The 22831-nt window shown below is 45.5% G+C and overlaps 1 protein-coding gene across 4 annotated transcripts in view; it reads right to left on the minus strand.

Moving 5' to 3' along the window:
• The window catches only part of LOC137625967 (late secretory pathway protein AVL9 homolog), a 463937-nt gene that overhangs the window by 384300 nt on the left and 56806 nt on the right, over positions 1-22831 (minus strand). For all 4 annotated transcript variants that reach the window (XM_068357038.1, XM_068357039.1, XM_068357037.1 and 1 more), the window contains exon 2: positions 8249-8446. In XM_068357038.1, the coding sequence (XP_068213139.1) occupies positions 8249-8446 (198 nt within the window). The remainder of the gene's footprint in view (positions 1-8248; positions 8447-22831) is intronic.

A 22831-nucleotide genomic window follows, 5' to 3' on the forward strand; every position in this document is an offset into this window, starting at 1 on the left:
GGAAATAATGTGTGTTCCTCCTTGTTTGGCAATGTAGGTCAATGCCGTGGTGTTGTCTGCATTGACTTGAATCACTTTGCTTCATACTGACCCTTCGAAGCTCTTCAGGGCCAAAAGAACTGCAAGTAGCTCCTTTTGATTTATGTGGAAAGACTTCTGAATCTCCATCCACACCCCTGATGCTTCCACATTGCCCAGTATTGGCCCCCACCCCGAGTCCGAGGCGTCGGAACACAACACTAGGTCTGGGCTCTTCAGTTCTAATGAGCAACCTTCTTGAAATTTGATCGGGTCGTTCCACCACTGCAGGCAGTGTCTCATTGACTTCGTGATCGGAACACACACCTTCTCCAAATCCTTCTCCTTGTTCCAGCAAGAGTTGAGGTGAAATTGGATTGGTCGAAGGTTCAGCCTTCCCAGAGAGATGAACTGTTCCAAAGAGGAGAGAGTTCCCAACAGACTCATCCACCTCCTCGCAGAACACCTCTGCTCTCCTAGAAACGCACGTATCTTCTCTAGTGCTTGCTCCGTCCTTAAGGGAGACGGAAAAGCCCGAAAAATCTGACTCCAAATCATCACTCCTAAATATATAATCACTTGAGAAGGTATCAGTGAAGCTTTGTCTTTGTTGACTAGAAGACCCAATTCTTCCGTCAACTTCAAAGTTGTCTGAAGATCCTTCAGACAGCGATCTTGAGAGCGGGCTCTTAAAAGCCAATCGTCCAGGTACAGGGAGGCTCTGATGTCTCTTGAGTGGAGCATCCTTGCTACATTGAGCATAAGTCTCGTAAAGACATGTGGGGCGGTGTTGCGGCCGAAACACAGGGCTCGAAATTGAAAGACTTCTCCTCGGAAAACGAATCTCAGAAAGTGCTTGAACTTTGGATGAATCGGGATATGGAAATAAGCATCCTGAAGGTCCAGTGATACCATCCAGTCGCCTTTCCTTACCGCTGCAAGCACCGACTTCGTCGTCTCCACTGAGAACTTTGTTGTCTGGATGAAGTTGTTGAGAGCACTTACGTCCAGAACTGGATGCCATCCCCCTGAGTTCTTGGGAACTACGAAAAGGCGGTTGTAAAAGCCTGGTGACTTCCAGTCCTGTACTTTTTCTACAGTTCCCTTCTCCAACATGAAAGACACTTGTAGCTGTAATGCTTGCCTCTTTAATTCCTCCCTGTACTTGGGAGAGAGATCCACAGGAGTTAACCTTAGAGGGGGTTGATTTATAAAAGGGATCCTGTAGCCCTTCCTTAGAAGTTGGACTGACCAAGGATCTGCACCCCTCTTCTCCCACACCTGCCAGTAGATGTTTAGTCTGGCTCCTACTGCCTGAAGGCGAAAGCAGTCAGACTCTGCTTCGCCCTGTTCTTGCTCCTCTTTTCTTAGTCCCCCTTCCATCTGATCTGAAGTTATCTCTAATGGAAGGTCTTCCTCGAAAGGGCTGAGAAAACTTTTGAAAAGGAGCAACCTCTTTAGGTTTGCGGCTAACAAAAGAAGGTGGCAACACTTTCCTTGCCGTCTTCAAGACCAGGTCTTGAGTGGCCTTCTGTGTTAATGAAGAAGAAATCTCCCTAATAAGGTCCTGTGGGAACAGAGATGACAACAGTGGAGAATATAATAATTCTGATTTCTGAAAGGATGAAACTCCCACAGACAGGAACGAACACAATTGGGCTCTCTTTTTGAGAATTCCTGCTGTAAAAATTGCAGCTAACTCATTAGCCCCGTCTCGCAAAGCCTTATCCATGCATGACATGACGTGGATTAGGTTCGAAGAGTCTCCTTCCTTGAGTGTAGTCATCTTTTTGCCCAAGGGCCCCAGAGTCCAATCAAGGAAATTACATACCTCGAAGGCTCTGAAAACACCTTTGAGTAAATGGTCTAATTCAGAAGTAGACTAAAACACCTTAGTCTTCCTCATGGCCGATCTACGAGGAGCGTCTACCAGGCTTGAGAAATCTCCTTGGGCAGAGGCAGGAACTCCCAAGCCGAGAACCTCTCCCGTATCGTACCAAACACTAGATCTAGAAGCCAACCTAGTAGGGGGAAATGCGAAGGCCGCTTTCCCTTGCTCTTTCTTGGCACCCATCCAGTCTCCCATTAATTTAAGTGCTCTTTTAGATGAACGAGAGAGCACCAATTTAGTGAACAGAGACTTTTTCTCAAGTTTCCCTAGAGTAAACTCTGATGGAGGCGATCATGGAGCCACAGGAATAAAAGACTCTGGGAACTCAAAAGGAAAAATCTTCATCAGCTTCTTTAAGTCTACCGAATGACGAAAAGATTTAGAGTCCTCATCCTCAGATAACTCCTCAAAGGGTTCGGAAGGTGAAAGAGGAACATCAGCTTCTTCCTCTGATAACAAGTCTCGCTGCTCCTCAGAACGCTCGCGATCCGCACGGTCAGAGTTAAGAACCATTGCATTAAGTTCAAAGTCCTGTCTAGATGTTTGTTGTTCTGCATCGCATACAAGAGGGCGGTCGATGTAAGAACGCTTGCGTTCCGATGAATGCTTAATGAGAGGACGCCTGGCGTCACGCTCGCGTTCAGCTGAACGCTCGATGGGAAGACGCTTGCACTCTGAACGCTCGATGAGGTCACGCTCTACGTCACGCTCTGGAGGATGCTCGCGTTCTGTTGAACGCCTAACATCAAGCTCTACGTCACGTCGTGGAGGACGCTCTCGTTCTGTTGAACGCCTGACATCACGCTCTACGTCACATCGTGGAGGACGCTCGCGTTCTGTTGAGCGCTCGACGGGAGGACGCTCAAGAGCACGCTCGACATTACACCTAGCTGAACGCTTGAAAGCGCTTTCAGCAGAACAATCACAATCACTGCTAAGCACATGAACAGCAGCTCGATTAGGAGAACGCTCGACTTCCTGAAAGCCCAAGAGATCAGCCTTTCGTGGAGAACGTTTACTTTCCCTATCATCTCTGTGCGTAGCCGCACACTCAACGCGTTTAGAAACTTTATCACCAAGCGTTCGCCGACTCTCTGCCTTGCGCCACTTAGTGTTAAGAGAGGAGGATTCAGTAGGTTGGTAGCCTTTCATAAAAATTGAAAGTTTTTGCTGCATTTCTTGCAACATCTTAAAATTAGAGTCTTGCGAAACACTAATCGCAAGTTCTTCCTCTCCATCGCTCAAAGACCGCTTAGAGCGAACAGCGGGTGAGATCCAATCTGAAGGAGGCGAAGGAGCATGAAAGGATGTTACGGCCAGGTCGGATAATTGCTCAATAGCAGGACTATTTTCAACTAATGCCCTAGCAGGCCGCTTAGAAGGCAAGCTTCCTTCAGACAAAAAACGTTCAAGACTGTTCCAATGACTACAGCCTGCTTGCGATGTCCTGGAAGGACATGGGTCAATTTTCCTCTTAAGAGATCTAGAAGTTTGACTCCAACCTCTTTTAGGTAAATCATCCTCCGATGATGAGCCAAACTTTTTAACTTCGCCTTTTCTAGGCTAAGAGCGAACATCCTGGGAAAAATCACGAAAGCTCGAGGGAACGTCTGCTCGGGAAGTAATGCCTCTCGTTTCCTTTCGTCTTTCGACATTCCTTCTCCCAGGGGTTGGGGAGCTTAGAAGAAGTCCAGGACTAGGAGAACGACAAGCCCGAGCAGGCGTACCCTCCACAGCACTAATAACACTCACTGTACCTTTAACACTTTCACTTTTTAGCTGTTTAACATCAGCCAATAACTGAGTTCTATCCGCAGCGACAGACTCTACCTTCGTACCCAATGCCTGGATAGCCAACATATCTTTAAGTGTTGGTTCATTCATGATACTCGTAGCGGGATCTGGAACTACCACTACAGGAGAAAGAATAGGAACAGTGACATAGGAAGAGGAACCTTTAGAAGAAAGAGAAGAACTACGTCTTACCCTATCTTTATAATATAATATAATAATATAACAATCGAAATTAAGCCACTCATGATCAGACAAAATAAGGCATTCATCACACCTATCATCAAGTTTACAAACTTTACCCCTACATTTAATGCATAATGAATAAGGATCAATGGAGGCCTTTGATAAACGGGTCTTACACCCACTAGCACACACCCTAAAACCACTAGAGGGGGTAGCCATTTTGAACTTTCACAGAGAGATCAAATACAAGCAAGGGTCAAAAAATCAATATCCAAACATATAACTAGAGTATCCAAACGAGAAATCAATCAAGCGAGAGTCAAAAAACCAGAATTATTGTACTTCACCAAAGGGATAGCAATAATCAGTCAAAGCGCGAGGAGAATATCCAACCAATGTTACCGCTAGCGCCGCAGGGAAGATATGAATACCGAGGGAATGGTTTCCGGGTACCTCGCCAGGGGCGCATGGGTAGCACACCTGGCTATCCACTCGGCGATTGGCACGAGTTTTGAATTTTTCTGCCATGACGTCAGGGACGTAAGCTATATATATAACCACCAGGTAAGTCTTGTGTTTAAAAACAAAAAATAAAAATAAAAAATAAACAAAAAACATCAAGGCAAGTCTTTGCGGGAGAGAAGGGCAGCATGTCCGTCCTCTACCGAGCCAAAAAGTAAAGTGGTCACTCAGCCGAGAGGTGTGAGTGAGCGGGGTAGCCAGTCTACCCCACCCCCCCACTCGCTAACTAGCGGATGGGGTAGTTATCCCTCACTAAAATTATCATGGCTCGTCTTTCAGCTGCGCCGAAAGTAATACCCTATAAATAGCGAAGGTTTGTATCTGTGTCGGAACAAACAGAATTACAATTATCTAAATCAGCTAAGAATATTTACTAATAGTGAGAACCACTGACCCTCCGAAGGGAAGTGTTCCCCACAGAGAAAACCTGAAAAGTTAAAATACAATTGAAAAGTTAAAATACAATTACATTTTCACTAAAAATAATTGAGACAAACAATCGGAAGAGCAACCTAACCCGCGCACGGGAAAGGAGCTTCCCCAATAGTACACTGTTGTTGTAAAGGTGAACGACCTCGAGAAGCGAAAGACCGTAGTCAATCTTTGAGAGGCCACATTCCCTTTGCTCAAAAAACCATGTTTCACATAGGAAAAAAGGAAAAGGCGAAGACAATAGTTGAATGAAGAGGGTCCAGGCAATGACGATTCAACTGCGGTGGCCGAGTTAACGGTTATATGCCGACAGGAAGACCGATGGACCAAAGAGGGAGAGGTCGTTCCCCATGAAGTGGAACTGTGCTGGCCTTGCTAATGTACGCAAGTGTCATTGTCGGATATGTATCACACACACAGCACAAACACTGAAAAGGAAACTTATCACATTTCTATACACATATGTATATATATATATATATATATATATATATATATATATATATATATATATATATATATATATATACAGTGATACCTCGGTAGTCGAACGACTCTATACTCGAACAATTCGGAGTTCGACCAAAATTTTCGAGAAATTTTTGCTGCGGTGCTCGACCAAAAATTCGGTACTCGACCAGCCGAACACGTGACGACCGCATGGGCTTTGTGATGATCGCGCCATCTCGGCCACTCTCGCTTGTTCGGGAAGCATCAGTTCTCTCGAGAGCGTCACTCAGACAACGCGCGATCAGCATTCGTTGTGATTTAGTGATTTTCAGTGCTTTTAATTGCTTTTTTAGCTTTCATAATGAGTCCCAAGAAAGTAATGAGTGTTAAGGGGAAGGAGAAGAGGAAAACAGTGCAAACAACGATCGAGTTGAAGAAGGAAATTATAGCGAAATATGAGAATGGTGTACGAGTGTCCGATTTAGCGGTAGAATACGGAATGGCGAAGTCGACCATTTCTACGTTTTTAAAGCATAAAGAAATGATTAAGAAGGCGAATGTTGCAACGGGAGTTACGGCGGTAACTAAGCAAAGGCCACAAGTGATTGAGGAGATGGAAAAGTTGCTTTTAATATTTATTAAAGAAAAACAGTTGGCCGGGGAAAGTGTTAGTGAAGCGTTCATTTGTGAAAAAGCGTTGCATATCTATGAAGAATTAGTGAAGAAAAGTCCGAGTACCAGTGAAAGTGATTCATTTACATTTAAAGCGAGCAGGGGTTGGTTTGAAAAGTTTCGTAATAGAACAGGTATTCATCGTGTTACTAGGCATGGGGAGGCAGCTAGTTCGGATCAAATTGCAGCCGATAAATACGTGGGGGAATTCGATCGGTACATAAATGAACAAAATTTGATCGCACAACAAGTCTTTAATTGTGATGAGACTGGGTTATTTTGGAAGAAAATGCCAGCCAATACGTACATTACCAAGGACGAGACGAAGATGCCAGGTCACAAGCCAATGAAAGATAGGCTAACATTGTTGCTGTGTGCAAATGCAAGTGGCGATTGCAAGATCAAACCCTTGTTAGTGTACCACTCGGACAACCCCCGGGTGTTCAAACGAAATAATATTTGTAAAAGTGCACTACCAGTTATGTGGCGCTCGAACACTAAATCTTGGGTCACAAGACAATTCTTTACTGAGTGGATAAACGAAGTGTTTGCCCCCCAGGTTAAGGCTTACCTCATTGAAAAGAGCTTGCCAATGAAATGTCTTCTGGTTATGGACAATGCTCCTGCACATCCTCCAGGTCTCGAGGATGACTTGAAAGAAGAATACAGCTTTATCAAAATCAAATTCTTGCCCCCCAATACTACTCCCATACTCCAGCCCATGGACCAACAGGTCATTTCAAACTTCAAAAAACTCTATACCAAGGCCCTTTTCAGAAAGTGTTTTGAAGTGACCAGTGACACGAAGTTGACCCTAAAGGAATTCTGGAAGGAACACTTCAGCATCCTCAACTCTGTTAACATGATTGACCAAGCTTGGCGAGGTGTGACCTATAGGACATTGAACTCTGCCTGGCGTAAGCTGTGGCCATCATGTGTCACAGAGAGGGAGTTTGAAGGTTTCCAACCAGAGGCGGGTCCAAGCACTGCTACCCCTGTAATTTCTGATGACACTGATGTCGTTGAGGAAATTGTTGTCATGGGCAGGAGTTTGGGGCTTGAGGTCGACAAGGATGATATTGATGAGCTTGTAGAAAGCCATTCTACCGAGTTGACTGTGGAGGAATTGTTGCACCTGCAACAACAACAGCAGCAGGATCTGATTGTGGAGCAGGAATCTTCAGAAGAGGATGAGGTAAGGGAGGATGTTCCAAGTTCTCTCATCAATGAAATTTGTTCCAAGTGGGCAGATGTGCAGGCTTTTGCTGAAAAATACCACCCAGAAATTGCAGTAGCAAACCGGGCAGTGCATATGTTTAATGATAGTGTCATGTATCATTTTCGAAGAATACTGCAGAGGAGGAAGAAACAATTAACAATAGACCAGTTTTTCACAAAAGAAAAGAAAGCTGCTACATCAAAGCCTGTTTCTCCTCCAAAGAAGAGACAAAGAAGAGAAGAAACCCCTGAAATAGATCTGCCCACCCTTTCATTGGAGAGAGAAACAACTCCTGAAGGAGAACTACCCCGCCACATCATGGAAGGGGACTCTCCTTCCAAGCAGTAACCTCCCCCTTCCATCCTCTCCACATCCATCCCTGTATGCCATCGAACCGCTGCTCAAAGGTATGTTCACTACAGTACAGAAAATGGTTTAAAATTGTTTTATTTTAGTACAGTAAATGGTTTAAAATTGTTTTATAGGATTTTCTGACCAATTTCATACACATTTAGATAATTATTGTTGTTTAGGTACACGTTTTATTAATATTTTGGGCCTGTTCGAGTGCTTGGGAACGGAATAGAATATATACCATTATTTCTTATGGGGAAAAAAAATTCGGTACTCGAACAAATCGGAGGTCGAACACGGATCTCGAACGGATTATGGTCGAGTACCGAGGTATCACTGTATATATATAAACATTAAGAATGTTTTCATACATATACAAGTATAAGAAAAAGTAAGTTAGAAGAAAAAAATTAATGACAGTCCAGAATAGGCGAGGAGGGAGAGAGGAACCAACCGCTCTCGATCCAAGCCAAAAGTAAAGTGACTAAATCCCAGGTGTGTGAACGGGAGTGGTAGCAAGCTAACCCCGTCTACCCCCGCTAACTAGCGGTGTGGGTAGTTAACCCTCGCTAAATTTTAATGGCTCGTCATTTCAGCTCCGCCAAAAATTATAACACCTAATAAATAGCGTGGTTTGTATTCCAGTTACGGAAAAAAACCCTATTAAATAGCATTAGTTTGTATTCCAGTTACGGAACAAACTCAAAACATACCTCAGCATCTATTTGTCTGTAACAAGATACGCCAAATACAGTTTGGTCCGTCTTTGTTAAATGCGGTAAATGGAAGAAGATTGTGTCTGCTTCATGGTTGTGCGCACCATCAGGTAAACAGAGGGATGGCAGATGACGCCACAATTCAGGAAGTTCACACTCATTATCTTTTGTTAACGGAGGATAGGCATATTCCACCTGATGAAAAAAATTGTACAGGTAAGTCAAATATAATGTCCAGCAACAGTAAAGTATTAAGATTAGTAAACCATCGCTTATATAGCCCTTAATCTGTAGTACAGTCCCTATCAATTTCTGTACAAATAGTACTTTTCTGGATGTATCTGAGAATACATTTTAAAAGGCTGTGAAATAATAGGCTTTCATGTTTAAATATAAGTCTTTGCAAATGACAAATTTGAAAATAATTTGTATTTTTCCTAACTTTACAAACCTGAAGTTCTTTACTATGAGTAAATTCAGTACCACTTCAACACCTAAGTGCATTCAGCATATATGATTAACTGTTCCTGAGGCCAAAAGTAGAACTGTTCAATAGCTGGGCATTACCTTCAAGAGAAAATCCAAAGGGCTGTTTCAACATGGACACATCCTAATGATGTTTCCTTTACTTCCCTAACCTAACCTAGGGTGCTCAAGGGGGAAAAATAATCGTCATACATACATATACCAAGGCACTTCCCCCAATTTTGGGGGGTAGCCGACATCAAACAAATGAAACAAAAAAGGGGACATCTCCTCTCTACGTTCCTCCCAGCCTGACAAGGGACTTAACCGAGTTCTGTTGGTACTGCTAGGGTGGCACAGCCCACCATCCCACATTATCCACCACAGATGAAGCTTCATAATGCTAGATCCCCTACTTCTGCTACCTCCGTGGTCATCCAAGGCACAGGAGGAAGCAGCAGGGCCTACCGGAACTGCGTCACAATCGCTCGCCATTCATTCCTATTTCTAGCACGCTTTCTTGCCGCTCTCACATCTATCCTCCTATCACCCAGAGCTTCCTTCACTCCATCCATCCACCCAAACCTTGGCCTTCCTCTTGTACTTCTCCCATCAACTCTTGCATTCATCACCTTCTTTAGCAGCCAGCCATTTTCCATTCTCTCAACATGGCCAAACCACCTCAACACATTCATATTCACTCTAGCTGCTAACTCATTTCTTACACCCGTTTTCACCCTCACTACTTTGTTCCTACAACTATCTACTCGAGATACACCAGCCATACTCCTTAGACACTTCATCTCAAACACATTCAATTTCTGTCTCTCCGTCACTTCATTCCCCACAACTCCGATCCATATATCACAGTTGGTGCAATCACTTTCTCATACAGAACTCTCTTTACATTTTCATGCCCAACCCTCTATTTTTCACTACTCCCTTAACTGACACCAACACTTTGCATCCTTCATTCACTCTCTGACGTACATCTGCTTCCGCTCCACCATTTGCTGCAACAACAGACCCCAAGTACTTAAAACTGATCCACCTCCTCAAGTAACTCTCCATTCAGCATAACATTCAACCTCGCACCACCTTCCCTTCTCATACATCTCATAACCTTACTCTTACCCACAATAACTCTCAACTTCCTTCTCTCACACACCCTTCCAAATTCTGTTACTAATCGGCCAAGCTTCTCTTCCGCGTCTGCAACCAGTATAGTATCATTCGAAAACAACAACTGATTTACCTCCCATTCATGGTCATTCTCGTCTAACAGTTTCAATCCTCGTCCAAGCACTCGAGCATTGACCTCTCTCACCACTCCATCAACATGACAAATTCGAAGATAATATGTTATTTTGATTATAAAATAAATTTTTGAATATACTTACCCGGTGATTATATAGCTGCAACTCTGTTGCTCGAAAGACAACTCTACGGAAAAACTCGCCAGCGATCGCTACACAGGTTGCGGGTGTGCCCAACAGCGCCATCTGTCGACCAGATACCCAGCTCTCAATGTAAACAAAGACTCAATTTTCTCCTCGTCCCACTGCGTCTCTATTGGGGAGGAAGGGAGGGTCATTTAATTTATAATCACCGGGTAAGTATATTCAAAAATTTATTTTATAATCAAAATAACATTTTTCAATATTTAACTTAGCCGGTGATTATATAGCTGATTCACACCCAGGATGGTGGGTAGAGACCAGTAATATATGTTTACACTTTTATGAGCTAAGAGTTTTTTATTTCATTTTAGAAGTTATCAAAATAACAAAAACAAAATAAATAGGTACCTGGTAAGGAAGTCGACTTGAACAATTACTCTGCCTTTTAAGTACGTCTTCCTTACGGAGCCTCGCGATCCTCTTAGGATGCTGATCGACCCCTAGGATCTGAAGTATCAAGGGTTGCAACCCATACAACAGGACCTCATCAAACCCCTAATCTAGGCGCTCTCAAGAAATGACTTTGACCACCCGCCAAATCAACCAGGATGCGAAAGGCTTCTTAGCCTTCCGGACAACCCATAAAAAAACAACATTTCAAGAGACAGATTAAAAGGATAAGGAATTAGGGAATTGTAGTGGTTGAGCCCTCACCCACCACTGCACTCGCTGCTACGAATGGTCCCAGAGTGTAGCAGTTCTTGTAAAGAGACTGGACATCTTTCAAGTAAAATGACGCGAACACTGACTTGCTTCTCCAATAGGTTGCGTCCATTATACTTTGCAGAGATATATTTTGCTTAAAGGCCACGGAAGTTGTTACAGCTCTAAATTCGTGCGTCTTCACCTTAAGCAAAGTTCGGTCTTCCTCACTCAGATGTGAATGAGCTTCTCGTATTAACAATCTGATAAAGTCTGACCAAGCATTCTTTGACATAGGCAAGGATGGTTTCTTAACTGAACACCATAAAGCTTCAGATTGGCCTTGTAAAGGTTTAGTACGCTTTAAATAGAACTTAAGAGCTCTAACAGGGCATAAGACTCTTTCTAGTTCATTGCCTACGATCTCCGATAAGCTGGGGATATCGAAAGATTTAGGCCAAGGCCGAGAAGGCAGCTCATTTTTGGCTAGAAAACCAAGTTGTAGCGAACAAGTGGCTTTTTCTGACGAAAATCCGATGTTCTTGCTGAAGGCATGAATCTCACTGACTCTTTTAGCCGAGGCTAAGCATACCAGGAAAAGAGTCTTAAGAGTGAGATCTTTCAGGGAGGCTGATTGTAACGGCTCCAACCTGTCTGACATGAAGAATCTTAGTACCACGTCTAAATTCCATCCAGGGGTAGCCAAACGACGCTCCTTGGTGGTCTCAAAAGACTTAAGGAGGTCTTGCAGATCTTTATGTTTGGAAAGATCTAAGCCTCTATGCCGGAAGACCGATGCCAACATGCTTCTGTAGCCCTTGATAGTGGGAGCTGAAAGGGATCGTCCTTTTCTCAGGTATAAGAGAAAAACAGCTATTTGAGCTACAGAGGTACTGGTCGAGAATACAGAAACTGACTTGCACCAGTCTCGGAAGACTTCCCACTTCGATTGGTAGACTCTAATGGAAGACGCTCTCCTTGCTCTAGCAATCGCACTGGCTGCTTCCTTCGAAAAGCCTCTAGCTCTCGAGAGTCTTTCGATAGTCTGAAGGCAGTCAGACGAAGAGTGTGGAGGCTTTGGAGTACCTTCTTTACGTGTGGCTGACGTAGAAGGTCTACCCTTAGAGGAAGACTACTGGGAACGTCTACTAACCATCGAAGTATCTCGGTGAACCATTCTCTCGCGGGCCAGAGGGAAGCAACTAACGTCAACCTTGTCCCTTCGTGAGAGGCGAACTTCTGCAGTACCTTGTTGACAATCTTGAACGGTGGGAATGCGTAGAGATCCAGATGTGACCAATCTAGGAGGAAAGCATCTATATGTATTGCTGCTGGGTCCGGGACTGGAGAGCAATAGATTGGAAGCCTCTTGGTCAGCGAGGTTGCAAAGAGATCTATGGATGGTTTTACCCCAAGTGGCCCAAAGTCTCTTGCACACATCCTTGTGGAGGGTACATTCGGTTGGAATTACTTGCCCTTTCCGACTGAGACAATCTGCTATGACGTTCAAGTCGCCTTGGATGAACCTCGTTACTAGGGAGATGTCTTGACCTTTTGACCAGATGAGCAGGTCCCTTGCGATCTCGTACAACGTCAGTGAGTGGGTACCTCCTTGTTGGAGATGTACGCCAAGGCCGTGGTGATGTCTGAGTTAACTTCCACCACTTTGCCTCGAAGGAGAGACTTGAAGCTTTTCAAGGCCAGATGTACTGCCAACAGCTCCTTGCAGTTGATATACATGCTCCTCTGACTCGAGTTCCACAGTCCTGAGCATTCCCGACCGTCTAGTGTCACGCCCCAGCCCACGTCCGATGCGTCCGAGAAGAGAACGTGGTTGGGAGTCTGAACACCCAGGGGAAGACCCTCTCTTAGGTTGATATTGTCCTTCCACCAAGTCAGACAAGACTTTATCTTTTCGGAAACCGGGATCGAGACCGCTTCTAGCGTCTTGTCCTTTTTCCAGTGAAAAGCTAGATGGTATTGAAGAGGACGGAGGTGTAGTCTTCCTAGTGACACAAATTGTTCCACGGATGACAGCGTCCCTACCAGACTCATCCACAGCCTGACTGAGCAGAGTTCCTTCTTCAGCATCTTCTGGATGGATAGCAGGGCTTGATCTATTCTGGGGGCTGATCGTCTTGTTGTTCAGCAACGTCCTCATCCGAAAACTAATGAGGAAACGGCAACGGAGTGGGCAACGTCTGGCTCGCTGAGCCCGGTCGCACTGGTGCATGCGTGACGGAGCCGGACGCAACATCATGGAACTGCTGCACAGTCTGTGAACTGTCAACAACCATGGGTGCGCGAGGAAGCACAGCGTCAACCCGAGACTGTCTAGACCGTCTGGGTTGTGCAGTCAACACCCTACCGGGTTGCTGAGGTTGACGCACTGCGTCAAAACAAGTCACCTCTGCTGGTTGTTGATCGTCCTGAACGTCAACAACCACCTCCGAGCGTCGCTTAACGTCAACGTGCGGCTGGCAACCCACACTGGGTCGCATCGGTGGAGGAACCACCTCAACTGGCAGACGCGAGTAGGTTACCTCAGCGTCAACAGGGCGCACAACCGACCGGTTGGAAGGTTGTTGGCCAGAAGGTTCGGTAGCAACCTTCTCGGCATTAAAGTCCTCTATCAAGGACGCAAGCTTGGACTGCATGTCTTGCAGCAAAGCCCATTTAGGATCTACGGGAGCAGGTGCGGCAACAGACGGGGTTAGCGACTGAGGCGGTACCGCTTACCATCCCTGAAAGCCTTGTTATGCATGACATAATTGTACAGCAAAACTTCAAAGGCTCGAAAACAGCTGTGAAGTTGACCTGTAAAAAACTTGGAGCGTCTCCTGGCCAGGCGCCAGGGAGAGTCTACGAGAATTGAGAAGTCTATCTGGGCAGAGGCATGAACTCCCAAGCCGAGAACTTCTCTCGTGTCATATCAGACTCTCGCTCTATAAACCAGTTTAAAAGAAGGGAAAGCAAAGGCTGTATCCCCCAAACTCCTCCTGGTGAAAAACCAGTCGCCTAGCCAACGTAAAGCTCTCTAGGAGAGCGAGAGAGCACTAGCTTAAAAACAACGGCTTCGAAGTAGCTAGGCCTAGTGTAAGCTCTGACGTTTAGGCGAACGAGGAGCAGCAGTTACAAAAAGATCCGGACAAAGATCCTTAAAAAAATCATCATGATTTAATTAAAGTCCATAGGGGGCTAAGCAGCTTTAGGCTCCTCTCCATCTGACAGAGTCCTCAAGGGAATATCAGTAGGAGGGGGAACAGCAACTTCCTCATCTACAGGAACCTTGTCCGATAAAAGCTGGGTCTCAAGCAAGGGAGAGACCTACCGTGGTGGCAATGCTTTACAAGCAGAGTCCACACTCACTGGTGCATTAGTAGCGGACCAGAACGCAACGTCATGTAACTGCTTGACAGTCTGTGAACTGTCAACAACTGAACTGTCAACCACAACAGGTGCGTGAGGACGCACAGCGTCCACTCGAGACTGCTTTGACTGCCTAGACTGAGCAGTCAAAACAACTCTAGAATGCGGAGGTTGACGCACAGCGTCAAAACAAGTCAACTCCGATTGTTAGTGAACGTCTTGAACGTCAACAGGAGCATCAGCAAGTGGCCTAACGTCCAAATGCGGCTGAAAAACCACACGAGACCGCATCGAGTGTGGTTCTAAACAACCTGACTGACGTGACTAAGCTACGCCAACGTCAACAGTAAGCACAAAGGAACGTTAGGTTGGCTGAAAGCCAGGATATCGATGAGATAAACGGCTAGACTCAACGGACTAATCGGCAGAATAGTCTTCCATAAGGGAGGCAAGCATATACTGCATGTCTTGCCATATAACCCATTAAGGATCAACGGAAATGGTTGTGGTAAGAGACGAGGGTAACGTCTGTGACCGCAACACTTTGCCAACAAAAAAAGACTCTCGGAGTCTGTGTTACGCTTTTGTTAGGCGGCGAGCAGTTATCCGATGACTGCATAGGGTCAGAGCTGTCCTAATGGTTGTAACCAGGACGCTGGACCTGTCCTGAAAGGACTGACTTTCGCTTAAGGGCTTCGAAACCTTGTGACAGGTTTCTTATGCGAAAAGCCTTCGGATGACGAGGAGAAACGTCTCTCTCGTCTTATGGTAGGGGAGATCTTGGTAAGATACACCCGATACCATAGAGGGAAAACGTCTGTTCGTTGATCAAGGCCTCTCGAACCCATAAGTCGTTTGACATTACTTCTCCCCTGGGCTTGGGAGCATGCAAGAGGTCCCGGACTAGGTGAACGACAGGCACGAACAGACGAACCCTCGGACGCAACACTGTAACACTTTGCGCATATCACTTTATCACTTCGATTTTCTGTTTTGCACTTATTTCACTGAAATCGAAACTTTTACTGATTTCTACCTGAAACACGCAATTCTACCCTTCATTAAAAGGTAGTAATTGCGAAATCAGTCGTATAATGCAAGCTCATTAATACCAGCAAAAAACAGAAAACATATTTTAAGATAAAAAAACCAGTGGCTGGGAAAGAGACTAAACACTAGTTCATATAAACTACGTTTTCAATCTCTCACCGCACATAGCCTGGGGACGAGAATAAAAAACTAAAAACGTTTTATCCTTCCTCCCCGTACAGCGACTAGGGACGAGAGTAACTCGAGAACAACGTTACCCGCTTGAACGGAACGTTTTCTCTCCTCTCTCTCCCTCCGTCTCTATCTCTCTCTCTCTTTCTCTCTTGATTTCGCACCTAAGAGAAGAGCCCAATTATATATCGTCAAAAAAAAAAAAACATGTTATTTGACTAAAGGAAAAAACTGAAAGGTTTTTCAAATAAAAAGTTCCTTTAAAATAGAATTTAAAACATTTATTTTTATATGTTTATAATAAATGGAAAGTTAATCGAAGAGGCCTAATAAAGGCGGAGAGATATAAAATATATAGAGGAAAATCTATAACGTGATAAGATAATTACTAAAAGCCTAAACACACTTCCGTCTAAGGGAAGGGTCGGCCATTTAAAAGTGAAAGAAAGTCCATACTCTCTTTGTCACCATAATTAAATCTATCCAAAACGAGTTCAAGATTTAAGATGAAGATAAAACACCTGCATAGCGAAAGCTCAAAACTAGAATATAGTACTTCACCAAATAGATGTGAAAAACTCCAGTTTAGCAACAGCGAGTAAAGTACGTCTTGTCGACACCTCGACAGAGAGAAAATTGAGTCTTTGTTTACATTGAGAGCTGGGTATCTGGTCGACAGATGGCGCTGTTGGGCACACCCGCAACCTGTGTAGCGATCGCTGGCGAGTTTTTCCGTAGAGTTGTCTGTCGAGCAACAGAGTTGCAGCTATATAATCACCGGCTAAGTTAAATATTGAAAATTGTATTTTTCCTAACCATACAAACCTTAGCTATTTACATTGGGTTTACCTTTTAGCGCAGCTGAAATGGCGAGCCATTAGAATTTAACGAGGGTGTATTACCCCCGCGCTAGTTAGCGGGGGGGTAGGGGAGTGGTAGCTAGCTACCCCCCCCCCCCCTCACACACCTGGTGAAGCTCACTTTCACTTAGAGGTAGGACTTGTCTTGGGGGACAGGGCTGGCGGGCAAATATGTGTAAATAGCTAAGGTTTGTATGGTTAGGAAAAATACAAATTATCTTCGAATTTGTCATTTGTTCCGTAACCGAAATACAAACCACGCTATTTACATTGGGTGACTTACCCCTTAGGTAGGGTGGAAAGTCCCCAGCCATACTGGCTTTGGCTTTACCCGGGAACTCAGAATCAGAGTGAGTCGCACTCGAGAAAAGGAGTCCCTGCACCTACCAAGTTCCTTGCTCCGCAAGGAACCGTGTGGCCTACATAAGCTTGTGTGTGAAGGAAGAAGTGTGACCCGTCCTAGGCAGTTGACCTGGAGTTCCAGAAGGAACTCTGGGTTAGGACGTTCCCAATACCACCTCGTCAGGGTATGGGGGACGCGACAGTATTGACTCAATACTCGGAACACAAGGAAGCATGGTTTACCTGCAGAGGTTCGAGGTCAGCTATGCAGAGACCAGGATGCTGCTTCCCAGTAGAGGGGATGATGAAGAAAGAAGTAAGGGCCAGCCATACTTCTTTCGTTCATGCAGACTAAAACCTGATAACAATGCCCTCAACCTTCTGCTACCTGTCCAAAAAGGAGCCTGAGGTTAGACCAGCTGTTGTGTAGCCACCACAGAGCGATAGAAAACGTATCGAAACTCCTGTGGGTCACGCCCTGCAGGAAGCGGGCTGCGAAGGTCATTAGACGCTTCCAGACTCCAGCTTGTAGCACCTGCGTCACAGAGTAGTATTACTCGAAGGCGAGGGACGATGCGATGTATCCGACATCGTGCTGTAGGGCGACATGACGGGAGAGGGTCTGGAGTCAGGTCGAGATGAATGTCCTTGAGTCCGAGGCGCGCGGGTGAGCGCAGGCGGTCAGGAGACCGATGATGCGTAGGCGGGCGATGGCGCGTTGACGAGCGATGGCGCGTTCTGGCGAGCGATAGCCCGTAGGAGAGTGAAGGCGCATTGGAAAGCGATGGCGCGTCGGCAAACGATGGCACGTCGGCAAGCGACGGCGCGTTGGCGAGCGGTGGTGCGTTAACAAAACGCTAGCGAGCAGGTGAAGAATCGCGATTGCCAACTCGAGAGAGACTAGTGATGGTTAGCGCGCATCGCGCTAACAGAAGGCGCACAGGTGCATCAGGAAGGTGAGCGCTGAAGCAAGCTGTTAATCAGGCGATCCTAGACGGTCCGAAAACCGTTGGCGCCCAATGGTGCGTGGCAAAGAAGGGCGCGCAGATGTGCGCTGGCGATTGAAGAAAGCTGGCGCACAGAAGGACAGAAGTAAAGGTGAACGCTGGCGAGCAGGAGGAAGATCTACGGCAAACTCAGCTACCGGAGATCGTGGTCCACAGCAGGCGAGCGCTAGATCGCTACTGATGGTGTTCAGGGGAACTGACACGCGTGGCAGATCGATGGCGATCGTTGACGCGTAGGAGATCGCTGACGAGCAGGTGAACGTTGACGCGTCTAAGGTCGCTGGCGAGCTGGTGATCGCTGGCGAGCTGGTGATCGCTGGCGAGCTGATGATCGCTGGCGAGCAGAAGGCAACGCGTGGAAGCCTGCGCGTAGAAGAAGAGTCCTTGACCCAGACCTGAACCAAAGTTCTAGATCGCGAGGGCGAACGTGGGCGCACAGGGCGTGTAACAGGAACCAACAGGAACAGCAGAGATGATCATCATGAGAGCGCTGACGAACAGGAGAGCGCTGGCGAACAGGAGAGCGCTGGCGAACAGGAGAGAGCTGGCGAACAGGAGAGCGCTAGCGATCAGAGAGCGCCAGTGCGCTAACACTGAGCAGGAACAGGAGAGCGCCTGTGCGCAAACGCTGACATAGCAGAAGGGCGCGCAGGGGAACCCTGACACGCAAGGGAAGAACCCCCGTGGGAGGCAACCCTTTGCCCCGAAGGGATCGTTGTCCGTCGGGAGACTGATGTCCGTCGGAAGACCGTTGTCTGTCCGCCGGGAGACTGATGTCCGTCGGAAGACCGATGTCCGTCGGGAAGACTGTTGCCCGTCGGAAGACGAGGTCAGACTGCTGTCCATCTGCACTAGGGGCGGAAGATCAAGAAGAAGGAGTTGTAGGCTGCATACGGAGATTCAAAAAGGCGCCTCTTAGCACCCTTATAGGGAGGTGGGAGGTGGACGGTGAGCCTTACGGCGAAGGAGGCCAACAGCAACAACAGCAGAAGAATCCTCCAAAGAGGAGTCTCTATGAGTGTACTATCTCGCGAACAAAAGAGAAACACTTCGTAGAAGAGACTGGTCAGCCAGTGACCTAAAAGGAGCAATCCTCCGAAGAGGGGCTCCTGCAGTTGCCCAGCCCCTTGAGCGAAACTGCAGGTGCGACCGCTCAGCACCAAGAGCATAGTCGCACGAAAAAAAGGCAAGAGAAGAACCCCCCAAAAGGGGAAAAACTCAAGCCTGGACAGAAAAACTTCCCTCAGAAGGAAAGTTACCCACCCAAGGAGGCGAGCCTCCTGAGAGTTTTAAAATGAACTGGAGAGCTGTCAATCATCACGGGAGTACTTCCAGTAGAAGGAGACACGCCCCTGACGAAAATCCAAAGGGGAGGCAGCAACAGCCGAATCCTTAGGTCTCAACAAGACAGCTCACACCGTTGCCATATTACAGAAACGAACTAGATCGGTAACTATAAGAAAATAAAACATATATCATTAGTACACATTCATTCCCCCGGGAAGGCTCCGAAGAGGAATCCCGAGGGAAAGGAAACAAGAATTACACAAGAGGCACGTGCCCTCACAACCACTTACACTCACGGAAGGAGAGCTGCAACCAAAACAGAATTATAACAATTATAATTATGAAACTATGTAATTATGTAATTTAAAAATGAATGAACACTAAAGAAAGAACGAAAACACCGAAAGGAATCGTTCTACAAAGCTGAAAAATTAACAAATACAATTAGATTCATAAACTAATTGAGACAAAACGTACGGCGTAGCAACCCCCCCACACGGGAAGGAAGCTACAAACGTCGGAACGTAGTAAAAGGGTGAACGACCTCAAGAGAGAGAGAGAGAAAGACCGCAGTCAAACTCGAACGCAACCCATAAAATTACACCGTGGTGGCCTAAACTGCCGAGGGCTCCACGGAGATATCGCACACTACACACACATCTCTGAAAAGGAAACTTACTGATTTCTATACTCAAATATATATACAAACATGAAAAAAAAAGTTTACATATATATTGTAGTAAAAGAAAAGTAAGTGATTAAGTAAAGACAAAACAAACAATGGCTGCCATGCGAGGACAAAGACAGAGACGTCTGTCCCAGTCCGAGCCAAAAGTGAAAGTGAGCTTCACCAGGTGTGTGAGGGGGGGACGGGGAGCTAGCTACCACTCCCCTACCCTCCGCTAACTAGCGCGGGGGTAATACACCCTCGTTAAATTCTAATGGCTCGCCATTTCAGCTGCGCTAAAAGGTAAACCCAATGTAAATAGCGTGGTGTGTATTTCGGTTACGGAACAAATACAAGTTAAACAACCACGGTGACATCACACATCCCTGTCTCAGTCCCACTCTCACCGGAAACCAATCGTACTTACAAAAAACCATACGATTCCTATTTGTCGTTCAAATGTTGAACTGTCTTAACAACTCTGAAAAATGTTATTTTTATAATAAAATAAATTTTTGAATATACTTACCCGGTGATTATATAAGCTGCAACTCTGTTGCTCGACAGAAAACTCTACGTTAAAAATCCGCCAGCGATCGCAATGCAGGTAGGGGGTGTACTTCAACAGCGCCATCTGTCGTGCAGGTACTCAGTACTCAATGTAAACACAGAACTCAATTTTCTCCTCGGTCCACTGGGTCTCTATTGGGGAGGAAGGGAGGGTCCTTTAATATATAATCACCGGGTAAGTATATTCAAAAATTTATTTTATTATAAAAATAACATTTTTCAATATTAAACTTAGCCGGTGATTATATAAGCTGATTCACACCCAGGGGGGTGGGTAGAGACCAGCAATAATTGTTTACATGATTATGAGCTAAGGATTTTTTATTTCATTTTAGCAGTTATTCAAAATAACAAACATAAAATAAATAAGTACCTGGTGCCACCCGTTGAGATACTACCGCTAGAGAGTTATGGGGTCTTTTGACTGGCCAGACAGTACTACATTGATCCTCCTTTCTGGTTACGGTTCATTTTCCCTTTGCCTACATACACACTGAATAGTCTTGCATATTCTTTACATATTCTCCTCTATCCTCATACACCTGACAACACAGATTACCAAACAATTCTTCATCAGCCAAGGGGTTACTGCACTGTAATTGTTCAGTGCCACTTTCCTCTTGGTAAGGGTAGAAGAGACTCTTTAGCTATGGTAAGCAGCTCTTCTAGGAGAAGGACACTCCAAAATCAAACCACTGTTCTCTAGTCTTGGGTAGTGCCATAGCCTCTGTACCATGGCCTTTCAGTGTCTTGGGTTAGAGTTCTCTTGCTTGAGGGTACACTCGAGCACACTCTCCTATCTTATTTCTCTTCCTCTTGTTTTGTTAAAGTTTTTATAGTTTATATAGGAGATATTTATTGTTGTTACTCTTCTTAGAATATTTTATTTTCCTTTTTTCCTTTCCGCACTGAGCTATTTTCCCTGTTGGAGCCCCTGGGCTTATAGCATACTGCTTTTCCAACTAGGGTTGTAGCTTAGTAAGTAATAATAATAATAATAATAATAAGGAAGTCGACTTGAACAATTACTCTGCCTTTTTAAGTACGTCTTCCTTACGGAGCCTCACGATCCTCTTAGGATGCTGAGCGACCCCTAGGATCTGAAGTATCAAGGGTTGCAACCCATACAACAGGACCTCATCAAAACCTCTAATCTAGGCGCTTCTCAAGAAATGACTTTGACCACCCGCCAAATCAAGTAGGATGCGAAAGGCTTCTTAGCCTTCCGGACAACCCAAAAACAATAATAAAACATTTCAAGAGAAAGATTAAAAAGGTTATGGAATTAGGGAATTGTAGTGGTTGAGCCCTCACCCACTACTGCACTCGTTGCTACGAATGGTCCCAGAGTGTAGCAGTTCTCGTAAAGAGACTGGACATTCTTAAGATAAACAGACGCGAACACTGACTTGCTTTTCCAATAGGTTGCGTCGATTATACTTTGCAGAGATCTATTTTGTTTAAAGGCCACGGAAGTTGCGACAGCTCTAACTTCGTGTGTCCTTACCTTCAGCAAAGCTTGGTCTTCCTCATTCAGATGGGAATGAGCTTCTCGTATTAACAGTCTGATAAAATAGGATAAAGCATTCTTTGACATAGGCAAAGATGGTTTCTTAACTGAACACCATAAAGCTTCAGACGGGCCTCGTAAAGGTTAAGTTCGTTTTAGATAGAACTTAAGAGCTCTTACAGGGCATAAGACTCTTTCTAGTTCATTTCCAACCATACGATAAGTTTGGAATATCGAACGATATTGGCCAAGGCCGAGAAGGCAGCTCGTTTTTGGCTAGAAAACCAAGTTGTAGAACATGTAGCCGTTTCGGATGAGAATCCGATGTTCTTGCTGAAGGCATGAATCTCACTGACTCTTTTAGCTGTGGCTAAGCATACCAGGAAAAGAGTCTTTAAGGTGAGATCTTTCAGGGAGGCTGATTGTAGCGGTTCGAACCTGTCTGACATAAGGAATCTTAGTACCACGTCTAAATTCCAACCAGGTGTAACCAAACGACGCTCCTTCGTGGTCTCAAAAGACTTAAGGAGGTCCTGTAGATCTTTATTGTTGGAAAGATCTAAGCCTCTGTGACGGAAGACTGATGCCAACATGCTTCTGTAACCCTTGATAGTGGGAGCTGAAAGAGATCGTTCTTTCCTCAGATATAAGAGGAAGTCAGCTATTTGAGTTACAGAGGTACTGGTCGAGGATACGGATACTGACTTGCACCAGTTTCGGAAGATTTCCCACTTCGATTGGTAGACTCTAAGGGTGGATGTTCTCCTTGCTCTAGCAATCGCTCTGGCTGCCTCCTTCGAAAAGCCTCTAGCTCTCGAGAGTCTTTCGATAGTCTGAAGGCAGTCAGACGAAGAGCGTGGAGGCCTTGGTGTACCTTCTTTACGCGTGGCTGACGTAGAAGGTCCACCCTTAGGGGAAGTGTTCTGGGAACGTCTACTAGCCATCGAAGTACCTCGGTGAACCATTCTCTCGCGGGCCAGAGAGAAGCAACTAGCGTCAACCTTGTCCCTTCGTGAGAGGCGAACTTCTGCAGTACCTTGTTGACAATCTTGAACGGTGGGAATGCATATAGATCTAGATGTGACCAATCTAGTAGAAAGGCATCTATATGAACTGCTGCTGGGTCCGGGATTGGTGAGCAAAAAATTGGGAGCCTCTTGGTCATCGAGGTTGCGAAGAG

Source organism: Palaemon carinicauda, chromosome 33 (assembly GCF_036898095.1).
Source record: "Palaemon carinicauda isolate YSFRI2023 chromosome 33, ASM3689809v2, whole genome shotgun sequence".
Taxonomy (NCBI): Eukaryota; Metazoa; Arthropoda; class Malacostraca; order Decapoda; family Palaemonidae; genus Palaemon; species Palaemon carinicauda.